Source organism: Apodemus sylvaticus, chromosome 7 (genome assembly GCF_947179515.1).
Source record: "Apodemus sylvaticus chromosome 7, mApoSyl1.1, whole genome shotgun sequence".
NCBI classification, from domain to species: Eukaryota; Metazoa; Chordata; class Mammalia; order Rodentia; family Muridae; genus Apodemus; species Apodemus sylvaticus.
The window spans coordinates 45,790,854-45,809,837 of NC_067478.1; the positions used below are offsets into that span (position 1 = coordinate 45,790,854).

Below are 18,984 nucleotides of genomic sequence, written 5' to 3' on the forward strand. Positions count from 1 at the left end.
GTATGGGGTCCTTAGTTTAGTGCCCCCATCACCCTCTGAAAGCTAGACATAGAGGCACATCTGTTACCTAAGGGTCTGGGAATAAGTATGGGACAGCCACAGGTGGGACTTGCTGGCCATCAAGTAAACTAAGTGATTTAGTGGAGGCAGTCATTGTCAGCTTCTGGCTTCTACACACATGCATTCATGGTTTCACACATATTCATAGGCCTCACCCCCCCCCCCCACCTTCCTAAAACAAACACACTACTTAAAACAGAAAGGAAAAGCTTAATTAACTGTACTATATACTGCTAACATACAAACCACAGATCTAACACCTGTTTTGCCAATGGGTTCATTTTTATAGTTGATTTATTATATATTTGTATGTTGCTCGTCTAGTATATGAAACTTGTTAAATTGGATTAAAGGTGGCTATTCATTTCTAGACTGACAATGACTTTAGAATTGTTCTATGTAATGATACATACACACACACACACACACACACATATCAGAATGTACTTTAGAATTTATCTCTAGAATTTTAGAAGGACTGGAGATAGAGTTTTGATTTTGATTTTGATGTTGTTTTTAGGAATATAGCCAGCTTTTACTCACTCATTTTAAGATCAGTTTGTTGAAGGGATTATTTCTTATAGCTCATTAGGATATTTTAAAATGATTATTCATTTGATTTCATTATAGTCCAAGACCCACAAAATTTACAGAGCGCCCTCGGCCTGGAGTTCAGATGATCTGCTCTTCGTTCAGTGCTGGTATGATTATTTACCATTTTAATTTTCAACTTAAAATTGCTCATTAGAAAGTGCATCTCAAAGATAGAATTAGGAAAATATTTTCTTCTGGATTATATATCACTATATATGTTAGAGCTAATAAGCAAGTAAAACTGAAAATCAAATTCGAGAACTTTACTCTTATGGAATTCAGTGTATAAAATCACAAGAATGCCACATTCAAGGAGGATGGCATAAATGGTTTCAAAATTAATGAATGAATCTTTATACTTTCTCATTGCAAATAAAATATTTTAAATTCGTTTGTTTCATGTAATTTGGCGACATTCCATAAAAATCAGTAAAAAAAAAAAAAAAGATCTAAGTATTTAAAGTAAATTGACACAAGAAAATTTGGCTCACTAGATCTGTTATATATAATGTTCCCAGTATCTGTTTTTATTGACCTTTGCTCAATTATAATTGTAGGTAGCAGTATTAGCTGAGGGTAAAGGACAGTAAACACCTGTGAATCTGCTGCTGCTAAAATTTTTCAATTTTCTAGTTTGAAATATTCAATACTGTTGCCAGTAGACCGCATTTGTTCCAGTTATAATACAGACATAGGTTCTTCATATGTATTTTTATCATACTGTCCATTTATGTTGTTTTCCTCAAAATGCATTATTGTTTTTAAGGGTCTATGGAATGGGTCATTAAGCAAAAGTGCTTAAAATATTTCAGTATATATAACAACTTCATGCTTATTACTCATAGTGTGAATAAATTGTCATACGAATTGTATATTTAAAAAAGAATATGCATGCTCTATAGTACAGTGACATAAGTGAACGTTGAGTACTTTGTTATGGCAGAGTTTGTAGAGGCAAGTCAAAGGGAGTTGGAACTTAAAAGTAGGATAGGACCTTCATAGGTTTGAGAGAGGATAAAAGAAGACTCAACAAAGTTAGTAGTATGTAGAAGTTGTGTTTTTTTATAAAAACTGGTCCTCTTATTCTTCATAGGTGGGATGTTTTTGGCCACTGGAAGCACTGACCATATTATCAGAGTTTATTTTTTTGGATCAGGTCAGCCAGAGAAAATATCAGAATTGGAGTTTCATACTGTGAGTATTCGTGAAAGCACTGTATGGGTACTGTCTCGAGTGCAACCGACAGTTACGTATTTAACTTGTTGTGTGTTTTTCTGTTGAACAGGACAAAGTTGACAGTATCCAGTTTTCCAACACTAGTAACAGGTAAAATATGTTTTTCTAACTTGTTTGGAACTTGATAAAAGTAACTGTGTAGTAGTCAGATTTTTAGGTTGTATAGAAGCTACTCAATATATTGAAGACTATATTCTTGAAATAGAATATAGTCTTCTTCCCCAGTGAGTTATACATAATATTAGGTATTTGGGTATTTTTCTAAAATAGAAAAAAATATCTATACCTTTATTTTTGTATCAAAAGAGAAGCCTTTGATAAAAACTGAAATATATCACATTTACTATTTAAGACATTACTAGATGTTAAAAGATGACTTTCTGTTATTCTCTCCTGTTCTTGTTATAAAAGAAAATAAAGTTACTTCCTGACTTTTTGAATAGAACAAATCAAGGTCTTTGATACTGGGGTGTAATGTTTTTCCATTGGAAAATATTAATTCTGTTTGTCAAGTGATCTTGAAGCATTTTGAGAGTTATTTTTATCAGCTTATTCATGACCTATTAAAATGGTCTTACAAGCTCATATGTATGGTTTTAGGACTTCTTAGATTTATAGAGACTTAGGAAACTATTTCTACTGTTAGAATACTTTGTAAATAAAGATGTTTTTTAAAAAAGAGAAATTTGGGGAAAGTTTTTGATAGAGTCTCTGATCTCCCCACTTTTTTTCTTTTTCACAGGTTTGTGAGTGGTAGTCGTGATGGGACAGCACGAATTTGGCAGTTTAAACGAAGGGAATGGAAAAGCATTTTGTTAGATATGGCTACTCGTCCAGCAGGGTAAGAGATCAAGCTTGAGATATTTTTATCGATTATATAATATTATAATGTTGCAGATGGGAATAGCCTTTGCTTACAGAGTTTTGTTTCATGTTAAAAGGATTAATTTTCTTCATTAACTAGAGGTGCTTTTGAAGGTGAACAGAGGTGATTTTTGTAAACTATTTCATTGCCCTCACTAATAAAACCTGCTGAGTTAAAATTTTAGTTTGTTTTATATTAAGGGGATGAAAATGTTTGCAGCCTGAGTTTCTTATTGTATTCCATGCTTTTTTTCCCCATGGTTTTTGTTTTTGCTGTTGAGACAAATTGGGTTGGTTTGAACTTGCTTTTTGTAAAAAATAGCTTTGGTCTCCATTCCTTCATCTTCTTGTGTTAGAATTACAGGCATGTGGCCCTGCCCCTGGTTTTTTGAAATGCTGGGATTCTGTCCCAAGCTTTTATGCAGGGAAGCAGCCTACCAACTAAGGCCCCGCAAAAGGGTGAAGTCATTCCCTGTGACTTCCTCAGCCAAGAAAGATTGTATTTTGTAACTATTGTTTTAGTTTTACTTGTGTTTATATATAGTTCTGTCAGTGAATGGGAGACAGTGCAATCAGGATTGTATAACAATAACAGGTGGGGCATGAGCTACTACTGAACCATAGATAAGTTATTGCTGAGGACTTTCCTCCAGAGATCTCTTCATAATGGCTTATGGAAACAATAACCCTGGAAACCTTGGATTTTCTGAGTCCATGCCATAGCTTCTGCTATTGTGTCATTTCAACTGTTTTCAATTACAATGATAACTATTCATGTTGACAAATAAAAACAGATGAAAGCAATTTTTAATTTTTGTCTTGTATTTTAATAATTTTGGCATAAACAAATAAACTTGTCCTTTTCAGCCAAAATCTTCAAGGCATAGAAGACAAAATCACAAAAATGAAAGTAACTATGGTAGCTTGGGATCGACATGACAACACAGTCATAACTGCAGTTAATAATATGACTCTGAAAGTTTGGAATTCTTATACTGGTCAACTGATTCATGTTCTAATGGTGAGAAACAAAACCCAAACTATTAGTACTGCTGAGGCTGACAGTAGAGTGTAGTCTGAATAAGTATGGTTAAAACCTTGATTCCTTTTAATATTACTGAGGCTGAATTATAGTCAAAATAAAATTGTAGAATGTAGTCTAAAATAATATAAAGCCAGTATGTCTGAAACCCCTTGCTTCCATGGATATCCAGACTTGATAGGTAACTGGGGATAACTTAAAAATGCAAATAGGATTGGCTTGGAAATGCATCCTAAATGCTTGCTATGTTTGTTGTATAAGAATGCAATAATTGTGGGGAGGTGGGATGCAAGTCTAAGGCGTGAGCACAGGCAAAAAAAAAAAAAAAAAAAAAAAGGAATGCAATAATTGTATTCTTGAGTATTACTAATATTACCTAAGTAACGGACAGTGTTATTAACAGTCTGTTATTGTTTAGACATTGGTAAAATTGAAATTTTTGCCAGTTTAATAATTCTTACTACTTGATTTCTAGAGCCATTGCTATTCTCTTGTATAATTTTAAGTATTTATAAATGCTTTGTTACTTCAAAATATTTCAGGGTCATGAAGATGAGGTGTTTGTTCTTGAGCCACACCCATTTGATCCTAGAGTTCTCTTCTCTGCTGGTCATGATGGAAATGTGATAGTGTGGGATCTAGCAAGAGGAGTCAAAGTTCGATCTTATTTCAATATGGTAATTACATTTTTTGTTTAATACCTGTTAATTTGGGATATTTTTGATAGAAAGGCTCTGCATATCACAAGCGAAATCCATTTTAACTTCATGCCTTATGACTTTAAATGTATCATTAAGGAATTATTTGTTCTGGGTATAACTAGCTTCATGTTGTGTTTTGTTGGTGCTCTTTTGTTTTTGTAGAACACGTTTTGAGTACATCAGTTTTAAAATTGAAGTCAAGGAATTAGGTAGTTCCTAACTTTGTTGAAACTGATAGCACATTAGATGTTTATTTTGACTCAGTGACTTTTGCCATGCTTGTGTTCCTACATTCCTTTAGCATATTTTTGTTGAGCATTTGAGTTAGCATTGGTTTGATTACATGTACAGCTTACTAAGCAGTATCTGCCCTCTTCTTTGATCAGTGTATGAAATTAAAGGGCCCTTAAATACTCCACTTTATTGTCACATTAAAGTGTTCTCAATCCACAAGAGGAAAGAAAAAAACATGTTTTTATCTTTTCTAGTTTACTTTTATAAAACAGAAGTCTTCAATAAGTCATTAGATGGTATAATTAGCAAAGTAACACAAAAATTAGAATTATTTTGTAAGTTCAGTCATTTTCAAGATGAGAATATATATAGTCTGGTGGTAGTACTTGCTCAGTGTATGCAAGGCCTGTCTGTAGTTTTTGTTTTTTGAGGCCACACATACATACCCCTGGAGCAATTTGTGAGATGAAATGCTTATAAAGAGATTGATTGACACTGAGTGCTGTTTTTGATTGATTATAAAAAATAAAATGAAGTTTTGTTAGTGAAGTGATTAACTTTGGCCTTTGTCATGGATGTGGGTTAATGTACATAAGGTAAGAAGTGAGAATTGTACAATTCCCATTTTTATGAAAAATTATTACATGAGTTAGATGTTAGTGATGAATGGATTTCCTTTGTGATGATGTAGAGTTGTTTTTTTTTTAAGCAAATTTATGAATGCAGTAAGGTTTTCTCTTTTCTAAACATCTCTGTTGAATATGGAAGTTGGTCATTTCCCAGTTGGTACTTAATTGTGACTGTGCATTAGTGGTTTCACTTAGCAATTTACATTTCAAAAGAACATTCTTATACTGATATAGAAATGAAGAGTAATCTTTAGTCAGTTAAACACTGATTCTGAATTTTCTCTCATCAGGTAAGTTTGGAACATCAATATTTTACCTTTTCTGCAAATCAAAATTATAGCACTTTTAGCTTTATTGATTTTTCTGGCTTTGCCATTATAAATTAGGTATATAACCAGAAATCTCAGTGTGCAAATTCCTTAATGCTATGAAAATTATTTCTGAGTCAGTGTGTGGTACCCACATTTTGAAGATAGAATCAGGAGGATCAAGAGTTGAAGGTCATTTTGGCTACATTGTGAATTGCAGGCCAGCCTGGGTTATTTGAGACCACAATTTTTAACAGGAAAGAAAAGAAAATATTTAAGATTATTCTGTTCTTTTATGTACAATAAATAGTAAAACCTCTAAAGACTGACTTATTTTTTGGTAATCGTTAGTATCTTCAAATTGAGATAAACTAAAATAAAACAATTTTTCTTGATAACTTTGTCTCATTAAAAACAAGGTATAACCTTTATTTTTTTAAATGGTTTTAGTGGTTTCTAATTTTAAATGACTTTTAATAGATTTCAATGTACTTACCAAACTGTAAAATCTTTATGAATATCTTCTATAATAAGGGTAATTTTTATTGCGGGTTTCAAGGAGAAAGTGTTCATTACAAAACTGAAGTGCTTTGGCCAGCTTGGCTTTGGTCACAGAGTATAACATTTCATGGTTTGTTTTTTTTAAATAAGGCTATTACTAATATATTCTTAATGCTAAATGTATTCAGGGTGGTAGCTGAGAAATGTTTAGTAACATTGTATAGTAGCTACCAGTTAGATCCAGATAGTGATGTGTCTAGGAGTAACAACTTAACTGTGATATAATTCTGAGTGGCTCTTCTGTGATCTTTATGACTGCCATACTTTCCCCCCTGTTCACTACATTGCCTTATTTAAAAAAAAAAAAAAAAAAAAAAAAAAAAAGGGCATATGGCAGAAAAAGCATCCAGCACTGCTACTAAGACATTTAAAACAACTTTAGGATGAAATAGAAGCTGATGGTCTCTCTTACTGGTCATTGTTCAGCTGTGGCTTCAGGTTAGCTATTTGGTTTCGTGTAACTAATGAGAGCTGTTAAATACCACAAAGCTTTGATGAATCCAAATGCAATCTCTGATATTATGTTGTGCTTATCCTAATTCAAAATTAAATTTAGTAAATGTTTTCGAGCATTATTTAGCCTGTCAAGTCATCCTTTGTAGAATTTAAGAATGTTGAATAATCCTCAATATTTTAATTTAGCCTTATAAGTATTATTTTGAGGAATTCTAAAAATTGAAGCTTATAAAATGTTTAAGTAAATTGGGCTGACAGCCAGAAAATAGGAAAGAAAGTATGCTTTCAATTGAGTGAATTCTTAAAATATACTAGAACTTAAAAATACGTGTTGAGGGCCGAGGATATATTCTCAGGTGCTGGAGAGAATGCTTATCTAGCACACAAAAGGTCCTGGGCTCAGTCCTTCAGTGCAGTGCCCTGCCCACCCCAGCCCATTAGTCTGTTTCTGAGTAATCAGATTCATGCCTAAACTTACAGCTTTGAAAGATAATAGAGTTAATCTGTAATTTATGATGGGTTACTCAGCATTTTCTCTTTCTTTCCAATCAGGAAAGTTATAACTCTGTTCTTAAAATCTTAAGTAATTAAAATCCTATATTAAGTTTATTCCTGTGAAAAGTTGAATTTTTAAATGCATGTGTTTGTGACATAGTCACTATATTATAATAGATTTTAAATAGATATATAGAGACAGAATTTTAATAAACACCAATAGTCAGCATTCCAGTAAATGTTCTTTTCTGTATTAAAATAAGACCTTTTTAAAAAAATTTCTTTTTGTTTTCTGATTTAGATTTGTAAACAAAGCAAAAGGTTTGCTTTACCTTTATCAAAAGAAAGATAATTCACTTTCTTTTATGCTTAAGTTACAATTTCTAGTTGATTTCATTACAAAGTCCTCTAACTGAATTTTCAGTTTGCTAATAGTATTTCAGAAAAAAATAATGAGGTAACTTGCCTTGTTTTTATGGCCTCTCCTCTTTGCAGAGGACCTGAATGATGTGAGCATTTAGGAGGCAGGCTCTGAGTGTGTTTCTGTTAATTATGAGATTTACAGGATCTTAGTACATGATTTGTTGGGAAAGGTTTAACACAGTCTTCTCAGGTCCTGCACTGTAGCTCCTGCACTGTCCACTCATTGCATTTGGGGAAACAACCTCGATTCCTCCTCTCCCCTCACTGCTCTCCCCATTTCCTTTGTCTCTTCCTCTTCTAGGGAAGAATGAAACTAAAGAGATTATTGTAGAGAAATTATTAACACAGGAAGACATTATTCTTTAAAAGAATACTGAGTTTCTAGGCCTTGTACTTTATTCTTTTCTAGTAAGTTTTGAGACCATGTAAGTTCGTAAGGTTTCAAGTTGAATAGTCCTTGTATAACCTCAGTAATCAAAGAAAGTGCTAAGTATTTGGCTAGTATGAAGCACATAGTGTATAATATGAATACTCCAAACTAATTGTGTATAGCTTAGCAAGCCGATTTTGCTTGACATTGACATGAAGAAAGCATCATTATAGCTTTGTTTTAGTGAAAATTTATGAAACTATAGTATATAAATGCCAATTAAATGCTGAAGGCATTTAGATTGTTTATAGAAATAGAAAATATACTCAGTATACTAAAATTTATGGCATTATGTCACTCCCAATCCTAGAAAAAATAAAGTAGGTTTGAAGTTCTCTTAAAGTTTTAAATATTCGTTTAAATGTTTTGTCCCCCTTTCCCCCCATTAAATTGCCGTAGAGTATAACTAGAATTAGTAAATTTATTAATGGATTTTAATTTTAAAGATTAAAATTTCTTCACTTCCATATTTCTTAGTACTAGTATACATTAGAAATATGGGATATCCAAGTAGTGCATATACTAAGTACTAAGCTAACAGTGTTCACAGTGGTGCCTGCAGGCCCTGTGTTAGATTTTCTTGTATCTTTGCTGCTTTTGCTTTATCTCTTTTGCTGTTCATGCCTTTGTAGTCCTCACTGTTCTTCCTCTTTTTCTTTTTTTGTCAGGATATTCAAAGCTATACTTTGTTGCTTCTTACCTGGTTTTGCTTTTAATTGGAAAACAATACAGTATGTCTCATTAGCAAATGTTTTTTTGTTTTTTACTGAGTTTGATAATCTGCTTTGCTTTTGTTGTTTCATGGGTAAATTCCAAATAAGAGTTTTTATTTAATAAAGTTTTCTTTATTTTTATAATTGTTCTCTTAACTTTTCTTTACTTAAGAGGTTTTTAAAAATGTTCCAGTGTCCACTAATCCAGAACAATGTATTTCTCCTTGCAACATTTCAAATGAGTAGAGGCTGCCAATAAACCACTCAGAATTTTTGCCAATGCATACTTCTGACATTAGTATGTTCTCAGTGTGACCTTGTTTTAGGTAATTGTAGTTGTATGTATTTAGGAAAGAGAAAGACTGAAAATAGCTAGCTGTAGCTTTCCATGTGACCACTTGGGAATTGGGAATTCAAGTTTGCTTACTTCCCCCCTCACTCTCTGTTTCTTCTTACTGTCTAATAAGATAATATCATATATCTACAGTCTCTTTGTTTAAATATCTTGAATACTTAGAGTCTTTGTTTCAGTGTCTCTGAATAAAGAGTTGCCTTCACTTTTCTTAGTGTATATAAATTTTATTATTTTCATGTTTCCCACGTTCTTTAGATTCTCTTTCATCTTTATCTCGTACAAAAATTGAATCTTTTTGTTGGGGTAAATACTAGTAGCTAACCATTACTTCAAGGCATTTGAAATTTGATAATTTATAAGGAAAAGTATATATAATTTATGTGTCAGAAATAACAATGAAATTGAAGTCATTATGATTACCAAATATTTATTTGGTTGTGCATTTTGTGGTTATAAAACATCAGCATCCAAAAATGAGGAAGATATGACTCTTAAGCAACTTAACTGTTAACTTGAAGAACTAAAACATGCTTGAAATCACAAATATTGTAATCAAATAGAAGCATAACAAAATAGAACAAACAGTTCCTATATTTGAATCCACAATTGTCAGCTCAGCTGGATCACCCACCTTTTTTTTTGTTTGTTTTTGTTTGTTTGTTTGTTTTAAGAAATTATATTGAAATTATTCATGAAATGGTAAATAGAGTCAGTCAGAAAAAAATCATATTAAGAGGAACAATATAAACCAAATAAATGTTGATAAAATAATTAGGAAGTTTTTAATAGACTGTACTATATAGTGAGGTAAAAACAGAAGCTGAGAGAGATTCACAGTAGTCTTATGTGATCTTGTGAATGGAAATAGTGAAATATTGTGGTGTTTTCTTTATAGCCTAACAGCCAAGCAATAATAGTTTTGTTGCTTAAAGGTTGTATTTCAAGTATAAAATTTAGTAGGCTTAGGAAGGACTACTTTAGTTATTTAAAGATGAAAAATTATGGGTAGGTAGTAGGGAATTTATAAATGAAAAAAATGTGTATGTAACACTTGTTTTCTGTCTGACAGAGGGCTGAGGAATGATAGTAGAAAGTCATTACATGTATTCAGAGAGTTAAGCCTGAGTTACTCTGACAATAAAGGCATTATTAATTGAAGTTCAAGAGGGTAAAGAGAACAGATTTTTTAAGTTCGTGTTTAATTCCTGTGGTGGACTTCCTGATATGGAAATGTCCAGCCAGCATTTGGAGATACTGACTTGAGGTTCTAGGCGTTCAGAACAGAAAAGCTAGAGTTGTGCCATCCGGAATTGTTTCTTCATTGAGGTAAAGGGTTTAGAAGTAAACTTTGAAAAACTCTCAGTTTGGGAGAGTGGAAAAGAAAAGAAATCAAAATCCCTGTGGTGTTTTTGACAGCCACTAGTTCATTTTTAGAGAGTTGGGAGAATAAGTTCCACAGAATTATATTTGGCATTCCATTATATTTGGAGCTGACTTAATTTATTTTTATAATATTTTTATTTTGATAAAAATCTAAGCTGATTCTTTAAAAATCATTCATATTTAACTTCTATTTTATGTAGTAGTTTGACTCACTAGTTTATCCCATAGCCCAGCAGCAGTGTTGTCTTAGATATAGAATTTCTTTTAAATTGCCATGTTTTGTTCATGAGTAGTGATCTGAACATAAATTAAGGACATTTTAATATTAAAATCAGTAACAATCTTTTAAGGTGCTTTGAAGGTTACTAGATGACTAGAATATGAAGAATGTTAACAGATAACCTTTGTTTAGGCCATAGGAATGATTGGAAGGTATTGTGTGTTCAGTAGATTGGATAATTTTTTTTTTTTTTTTTTAAAAACTGGTCTTTATTGTGGAGAGTATGTGTGTGTGTGTGGGGGGGTCTAGTGTAAGTGTAGCTTTGTGAAGTTGATTCTTAATCTCCCACAATGCTGATCTCAGGGATTGAACTCTGGTCATCTGGCTTGACATCAAGCCCCTTTCCCATTGGTTCATCTCACCCATATAGTATGCATCCTTTTTTTATTTGTCCTAGTGTTAGCTAACTCCACTGGAGCTTTATACACCAAGGTGGTTTTCTATGTATAAATATTCTCTGCTATTTGATTCATTTGGAATGTTTTCTACCTCAGTACTCGCTTCCAACTTAGTGGGATATTTAAAGAATAAAAAAATTATAGATGGGAAAAACAAAGTAGCCTTGGATATAAAACTTCTTTAACACAGTGATTTTGCATAATCTACTTCCCATCCCTCATCTTTGCTTTTTCTCTTGAGGTCTTCTACAAGTATCTGTTTTTTCATTTCAGTCAGTCTAGCCAATTGATGTAATTAGATGATATAATTTTAGGCTCTATTTTGGTTCTTTGGATAAATCAAATTCACATTTATCTAGATATATGAATAATTCTTCAGGAGCATCATGATTTTAGAACTGAGGAGAATTGTAAATGGCTGTTTCAGTGCTCTCCATTCTTACACGGCCATGAGATGTTTATGTGCTTAGCTGAGTTCTTGGTCTTCACCTCTTCTAACAAGAGTTTGACACTCATTTCCTAAAAACACCTCCAGGACTTAGACACATAGAATTTTCTAATAAGAGACACTGTTATAATATCTTCATCTTCTACCTATATAGCACAATATAGTAATTGCTAAATATTACCTATTTTTATTGACTCCTTTTGCAATTTTTGCCATTCTTTGCTAGTACTATTTCATGAATTATTTTAGCTATTCTTTATTTAGTTTCATTTAGAAGAATTCTTACTTATTTTAAAAGGTGAACACCTTTAATCCCAGCACTTAGGAGGCAGAGGCAGGCGGATTTCTGAGTTCGAGTCCAGCCTGGTCTACAGAGTGAGTTCCAGGGCAGCCAGGGCTACACAGAGAAACCCTGTCTCAAAAAAAAAAAAACAAACCAAAACAAAACAAAAACAAAAACCCCAAAACCAACAAACAAAAAAAATGTTGTCATGATTACTTTGTTTTGGTGACTGTTTTATTAAAACATGAAATAAATTCATTCATTATTAAATTTCATGTTGACTTGGTTTTTTTAGGTATAATATAGACCTCATATTTTTTATACATGTATGTTTTTATACAAATATAGTGTTTTGCTTTCCTTAGGTAAGATTCATTGCTTTCTAATTACACATGTATATTTAAAGTCTTATAAATCCCTTTACTGGTTTAAAAGACAATTCTTTTCAGAGAGAATTACTTTTTTTCTGGTTGAGTTTGTCATTCATAGCATACCTTATAAAAAGAAGCAGCTAGGGTAGTAGTCAGTCTCTTAGTTACTTTTTCTTTTGCTGTGATTAAAGACCAAGATCTAGGCAACTAGTGGTTAGTGGATTGTGGTTAATGGTGGCTTGGAGTATCAGGAGCTGCGTTAATGACCATCCTGGCAGGAGCTTGGCAGCAGGTAGGAATGATGCTAGGACAGAAGGTGAAAGCGTACATATGATCTACAAGCACAAGGCAGGAGGGAGCATTCAGATTAGCTCATTCCCTTTTCTGGCCACTATAGACCTGTTTCCACATCATAATACAAAATGAATTTTGTCCAACTTGAGAACCCCAGTGGCTTTCAGTTTCAAGGCAGTTTAAAAGTCCAAAGTCTCTTGAAACTCAAGATGCACTGTAAAATAAAAAAGCATACTGTATACTTCCAACATAAAATGGTACAAAATATACATTACCATCCCAAAAGAACAAGTCAGGGCATAGTGAGGTAATACTGGACCAAATTAAGACTCAAACCAAGTGGGGCAAATTCCAAATTTTATAGCTCCATGTCTCATATTGAAGGGCTTAGATGGCTCTGTTCTTTCAGCTTTGCTAACTATAATACACTTCTCCCTCTTAGGCTAGTACAAACTCTGTGTTTGTAGTTCCCCTTGGCAGATAACACTGCTCTGTCATCTCTAACCCAGTTCATATTACAGCTTCTTACATTAGGCTGTACACAGGCCTTCGTGCAGTAACCTTTTTGCCAAGTGCCTGGTCTCAAAGGCTTTTCAGATTCTGTTATGTAGTACACAGGGATAATGTATGATTGTTGTTTTAGAGTTTTATTGTTTCCATTTCAACAAAAAAATTCTTTTGGAAATCTCCTAACTGTATACGTGAACACACTGATAGTGTGCGTGAGCATTTGAATACCCCCACCTCACTCCTTTGACCCAGTTAAATGCAGTGCAGGATTTCTCAGAGAGGGCGCCATGCTCAGGAAGCTCTAGCAGGGTTCCTTTGTCATTGTTGAGTGTGTGTAACTATACACCATTTCCTCAACACTGCTTTAGCTTAAAATTAAATGTGAACTTCTAGAAGCATTTATAAAGTCTTTGTTTTTTTTCTTTTCTTTTTATAGAAATTTTGAGTAACTGAGGACTAAAACATTTTATTCATGGTCCAGACAATTTCCTAAAGTTTTGATGTCAAATTCTCTTAGTGTTAATTTTTTTTTTTGTTTGTTCATGTGGTTAGTTACTTCTAAGTTTATGTAGCATTTATTTCCTTATAAAAGTACTGAACATTTAAAATATAAATCCTGACATTTGTACTTAAGATCTTTTAGTTCTGGCCTATTCTATTTGGTTTATATCCTAAACTTCTATGGAGAACGTGGTTCTGACCTTTGATTTTTGAACTATTTCAAAGTGATCCCTTCCTCTACTATCTTACTTTCAAGTTTCTTTATAACCAAGAAATTATCCTAACTCATTAATGAATCATTTTACCTGGTAAGTTATTAGAAAAGCTTCCTAGTTTTCTTTAATAATTTTGAGGAAAGCTGCTTTTTTTCTCTGTTAAATCAGCATCTGGGATATTGTATTTATTATGTTTTTTTTTTTAACTTCAATCATCCAAAAGCAAGGGTAGTTGTCTTTTTTAGGTCATCCTATGTGCCAAATTTTAGAGTGGCGTTTCTCTTTTGACTGAAGTGCTTATTTTCCTTGAGAGATCATTGAGACTCTTCTGCATTTTAATTCCTGTGTTTCATGAACATCTTCTGCCTTCTGCCTAATTTTTTAATACTCAAAAATTACTTCTTTCTTTCCAAGCATTTACTAGGATGTAACCAACTAAGTTCAGTTTGTTCTAGATCAGTGGATACCGGAACAGAAAGGAGGTGTTTCTTACCTGATAATGTGTGTGTTCCGATTCTGCTAATCCAGAAATCCAGTCACAGTTGTTGAAAATCATCCTTAGTTATTATTGTTTGGGAGTCAACTCCCTATTTTAGATGTTTCTGAAATTCAGTCCCTAGATGTGCTTTAGATAGGGTAGAATTTTTACCTCTTTCAGAATACTGCTAAAGAAGTTTTCAACTGGAACATAGTCTGAAGAAGCACTGAGAGCAAAAAAAATCAGAGTGGTGATTGGCCACCTCTGTTTGATTGACAGGTTGCAGGGAGAAACCCATTCGTTCTGGATTAATGGAACTGGAAAACAGAAAACAATTATCAGGTAAAAAAACCCTTTTCTTTAACCTTTAAAATTCACCATTAAAAGATGATTCAGACCACCAGGGAATTTTTTTTAACCAAAAAATAAAATTTAGTGTCTTGTAAGGAATGACCCCTTGCTGCAACTTCTGAGTGTTACCAAAAAAAGAGAAAGAAAAAGAAAAAGAATGCTACCTTTGCTCTATGTTCTTAGCTTTTACAGAAAGGGCAGGTATGAATGGAAAGAGATAGAATGTATGATTCAGTTAGGTTTTCATCTGGGTAGATTCTTTGGGTGGGAGGAAAAAATCTGTGTATTTTATTTTCTGAATTGTGTCTGGTCTGTGACTGGGTTCTTGGTTTTTTAATGTTGTTAATTTGGCATTTTTCATGAATTTTCACAAATCATTTTGTGCTCTGCTTATTATACTTAATCTTCCCTTTATCAGGATGTTTGTATACTTTTAAATCTTTCCATTATAAAATTCTAGTAACAGTAGTACCATTTCTTTGTATTTTAAGGGCAGTTTTCTGATTTTTGGTTAAATGTGTTTCAGATTGAAGGACAAGGACATGGTGCAGTGTTTGACTGCAAGTGCTCCCCTGACGGTCAGCACTTTGCATGCACAGACTCTCATGGACATCTTTTAATTTTTGGTTTTGGGTCCAGTAGCAAGTATGACAAGGTAGTGTATGATATATGTGCATATTTTCCTGTTTCTTAAATATAGGGGTGTCTGGGGTTATGTTTTTCCTTAGAAGTGGGTAAGTATGCATATTATTTAAAAGTAGAAAGCCTGGGGCTGGAGGGGCTCAGTGGTTAGGAGTACTTGCTGTTCTTTGAGAGGACCAGAGTTTGGTTTCCAGCACCCATGGCAGGCGAGTCAAAACTATACGTAATTCCTGCTCCAGGGGATTTGATGAAATCACATGTACATATCCTTATGCAGATAAACACACATACACCTACACATAATTAAAAATATTTTTAATATCAGCTCAAGGAGTCCTATCTTAAACACTCTGGAGAGTGTTCTTAGAAAGCAGTGTAAGGAAAACATGTATAAAGTCTTTTCTGTAACTAAATTGTAATTGGTTCAAAAGGAGCAACTTTTTACATTTTCTGTTAGAACAATCTAGATTTGAGTGTGTAACTTGTGATAAATTACCTGAATATAAGTTGATTTCCATAAATGATATTTCAATTATGTGAAATGTTATATTTACACAGATAATATACATTTATGTAGCATAAAATAGCCTTAGTTTTCATGTGATTCTTGAAATGTGTGACCCACTAAAGTTTTGCTACTAAAGATTCTTTAGGACTAGTGTTTAAAATACTTAAATATTTTATTTGTAGTAGGATGAATAATTAATTTATAATTTAACGTATTGAAAATTATCCAATGAAAATTTGAAGTTATTAAATGTAGATCAGATGCTAAGGTCCTGTTCCCAATTGGTTTGTGATCAATCAATAAAGATGCCAAGGAGCAATGGCTGTGCCCCTCCCCCCCCCCCAAAAAAAAAAGAAAATTTGAAGTTAATTAGAGATCAATCCTAATAATTTTACATTATCACAAATACTCTAGAGACATTGCTTTCTTCTATCACTTTAATTTTTTGTAGTTAATATTTCATAAATCTTGAGCATAGCTCAGTGTTTGGAGTGCTTGTTATTCTGTGTTCAGTCCCTCTGAAATACAAGCAATACAAATATAATCATTTGAAATGCGGCGCACCACCTGAAAGTGAAAGGACCTTTGAATATTTTATGCCTAGATGCAATTTTACTTCACATTTACATTGAAATTTGTAGAAAATGTGTATGACTTGTTACCCTTGTTTACAGATAAAACAAAAGCAGCAGGTTTTCAGTGAAGATAGTAGAATGATATGCTTAAAATTAATTGAATAGAAATTCTTTGGTTCCTTGAATCCTTCCTTTTAATTCTAGAAATTAAACATAATACATGTTCAAACTAAATCCTAGTCTCATACTGTTCTTAAAGTAAGTGTACCATAATTTGTGGGACAGTGTTTGGCTTTTGTTAGAAATTTAAGCAATTTTTTCATGATAGATTTTATTTTTCCAGTATTTTATGGACCTTTCTTTTTACAGATAGCAGATCAGATGTTTTTTCATAGTGATTATCGGCCTCTTATCCGTGATGCCAACAACTTCGTATTAGATGAGCAGACACAGCAGGCACCTCATCTCATGCCTCCCCCCTTCCTGGTTGATGTTGATGGGAACCCTCATCCATCGCGGTACCAGAGATTGGTCCCTGGCCGTGAGAACTGCCGGGAGGAGCAGCTCATCCCGCAAATGGGCGTGACTTCCTCCGGTATGCCTTGATTTTCTTGGGAGTCAAGTTCCTCACAGATTTTAAAACTTGTTTACATATTTATTTTGAGCAATTGGAAAGTTTTCCAATAAATACATATGCATTGCAATTGGAAATTTGAATTAACAGTTATAAACAAATACATAGTTGTGATTGTGATTGATGTTAGTAAAGTTAATAATAGTGAAAAACTCTAAGCTAGATTAACTTCATGCTGGAGTATATTTCAAGAAAAGATCAACTGGGTGGCGCATGCCTTTAATCCCAGCACTTGGGAGGTAGAGGCAGGTGAACTTCTGAGTGCGAGGCCAGCCAGATCTACAGAGTATATTTCAGGACAGCTGGATTATACAGAGAAACCACAAACAAAAAGAAAGAAAGAAAAGATCAACTTTTACTTTTTAAGTTTGAGACAAGATCTTACTACATAGGGCCATCTCGCCTGGAACTCAATCTGATTGTCAAATTGCTCTCAGATTCACAGAGATCTGTCTCCTCTGCTTCCTGAGTGCTATGTTTAAAGCATGTACTAGCACGCTTGGAAAGAAGCAATCAACTTTTAAAGATTTTTGAGAAGATAGGAAAGAAGCAAATATAGTAGTCTGTTTCTATGAAGTCTTGGAATATTGAAATCAAATAAGTTCAAATATTGAATGGTTGTTAAAATGGGAACAAGGTGTGTAGACTCTTCCCATATCCAAAAAGTATAGCGCTGACTGACCTATTACTATTAAAGTGAAGATAATAAAAAGCCTGTAAAGATTAAACCAGTTTTGTCATTAGGGATGATATTTTAGAGTATTTTAGAACTTCTGAGTAGATTGTATGCTGAGTGAACAAAGAGTTTAATGTCCTATAAAACCAAAGATTCAAATGTGGAGAATGCTTATACAATTAGATGTAAAATTGGAATAAAGATGGACATATAGATAAAAAGTGCTGGTCCTTAAATTAGACATGTCCAGCATGCATGGATGGTAACTATTGTCTCCACTGCCACATATAGTATAATCTAATATGTAAAGCTAATATTTCTTAGCATAATCACAAGAGTGAAGGATAGTACCAGTTGGCAAGTAGTCATATATTCTAGAAGTTTCACTTCTTGAGAAGTACCATTCATAGAATTTAAATTTAAATTATACTCTTGGGGTACAACTGGCAAAATCAGATTTTTTCCAGGTCTCAAAATAGTTTCCTCTCCAGGGATTTTAGGCACAGAAAATTAAGGAAAAGACTCTTTGTATCTTCAATGTTACTGTAGTTGTTACTTTTCTTCCATTCTATAGCTTATATGAAGCTTTCATAGATTTTTAATCATTGCATTCTAAACATTTAGGAAACATAAATTTTATAGTTGTGTCATATAGAGAGATATTTACTATGTTCCTGACTTTGTTCCTGCTTTTAGAGTTAGTGCTAGATACCTTTATACTCCCTGAAAAATACCCAGCAATAGCAATTTAAACAGGAAATAATTACTTTAAGGCTTCTAATTTCTGAGGGTTGCATCCATGATAACCTGGTGAGTAAAGCAGAGCAATGGCGTGTGGGTGCGCGTTCCTGTGGGTGCGCGTTCCTGTGGGTGCGCGTTCCTGTGGGTGCGCGTTCCTGTGGGTGCGCGTTCCTGTGGGTGCGCGTTCCTGTGGGTGCGCGTTCCTGTGGGTGCGCGTTCCTGTGGCTCAGAAGGAAGCAGAACTAGCTGGCTGTACTCAAAGGTGCCCATCACCTTCAGCAGTCATTCACCTTCTTAGTACTAGTTCTTAAAATTGTCACTAGTTTAGATTTCTCAAGTACAAAAGTACCAAACAGAACAAAATCTAAAAGATAAACATTAGCATTGTTGCAAACTGTATTTGTTTGTAAATTTAGACTTAATAAAAATTATTTGATAAATGTGGCAAAGCTAAGGTAAAACTAAATGTAGCTATTATAATAATAAATTGATTTAAATTGAGTTTTGTTACATTGATACCTAAATGCACTTCTTTAATTGTAAATTTAAGCTATAACAAATTATTAGTCAGGGCTTGAGAGATGGATGGCTTAGC

The 18,984-nt window shown here is 33.4% G+C and overlaps 1 protein-coding gene across 4 annotated transcripts in view; it reads left to right on the top strand.

The window, feature by feature from the left end:
* Phip (pleckstrin homology domain interacting protein) overlaps nt 1-18,984 on the top strand; it is a 112,537-nt gene that overhangs the window by 44,465 nt on the left and 49,088 nt on the right. For all 4 annotated transcript variants that reach the window (XM_052187740.1, XM_052187736.1, XM_052187738.1 and 1 more), the window contains exons 10-17: nt 691-761; nt 1,748-1,848; nt 1,940-1,980; nt 2,633-2,731; nt 3,622-3,775; nt 4,339-4,473; nt 15,140-15,268; nt 16,708-16,933. In XM_052187740.1, coding sequence (XP_052043700.1) covers nt 691-761; nt 1,748-1,848; nt 1,940-1,980; nt 2,633-2,731; nt 3,622-3,775; nt 4,339-4,473; nt 15,140-15,268; nt 16,708-16,933 — 956 coding nt within the window. The remainder of the gene's footprint in view (nt 1-690; nt 762-1,747; nt 1,849-1,939; nt 1,981-2,632; nt 2,732-3,621; nt 3,776-4,338; nt 4,474-15,139; nt 15,269-16,707; nt 16,934-18,984) is intronic.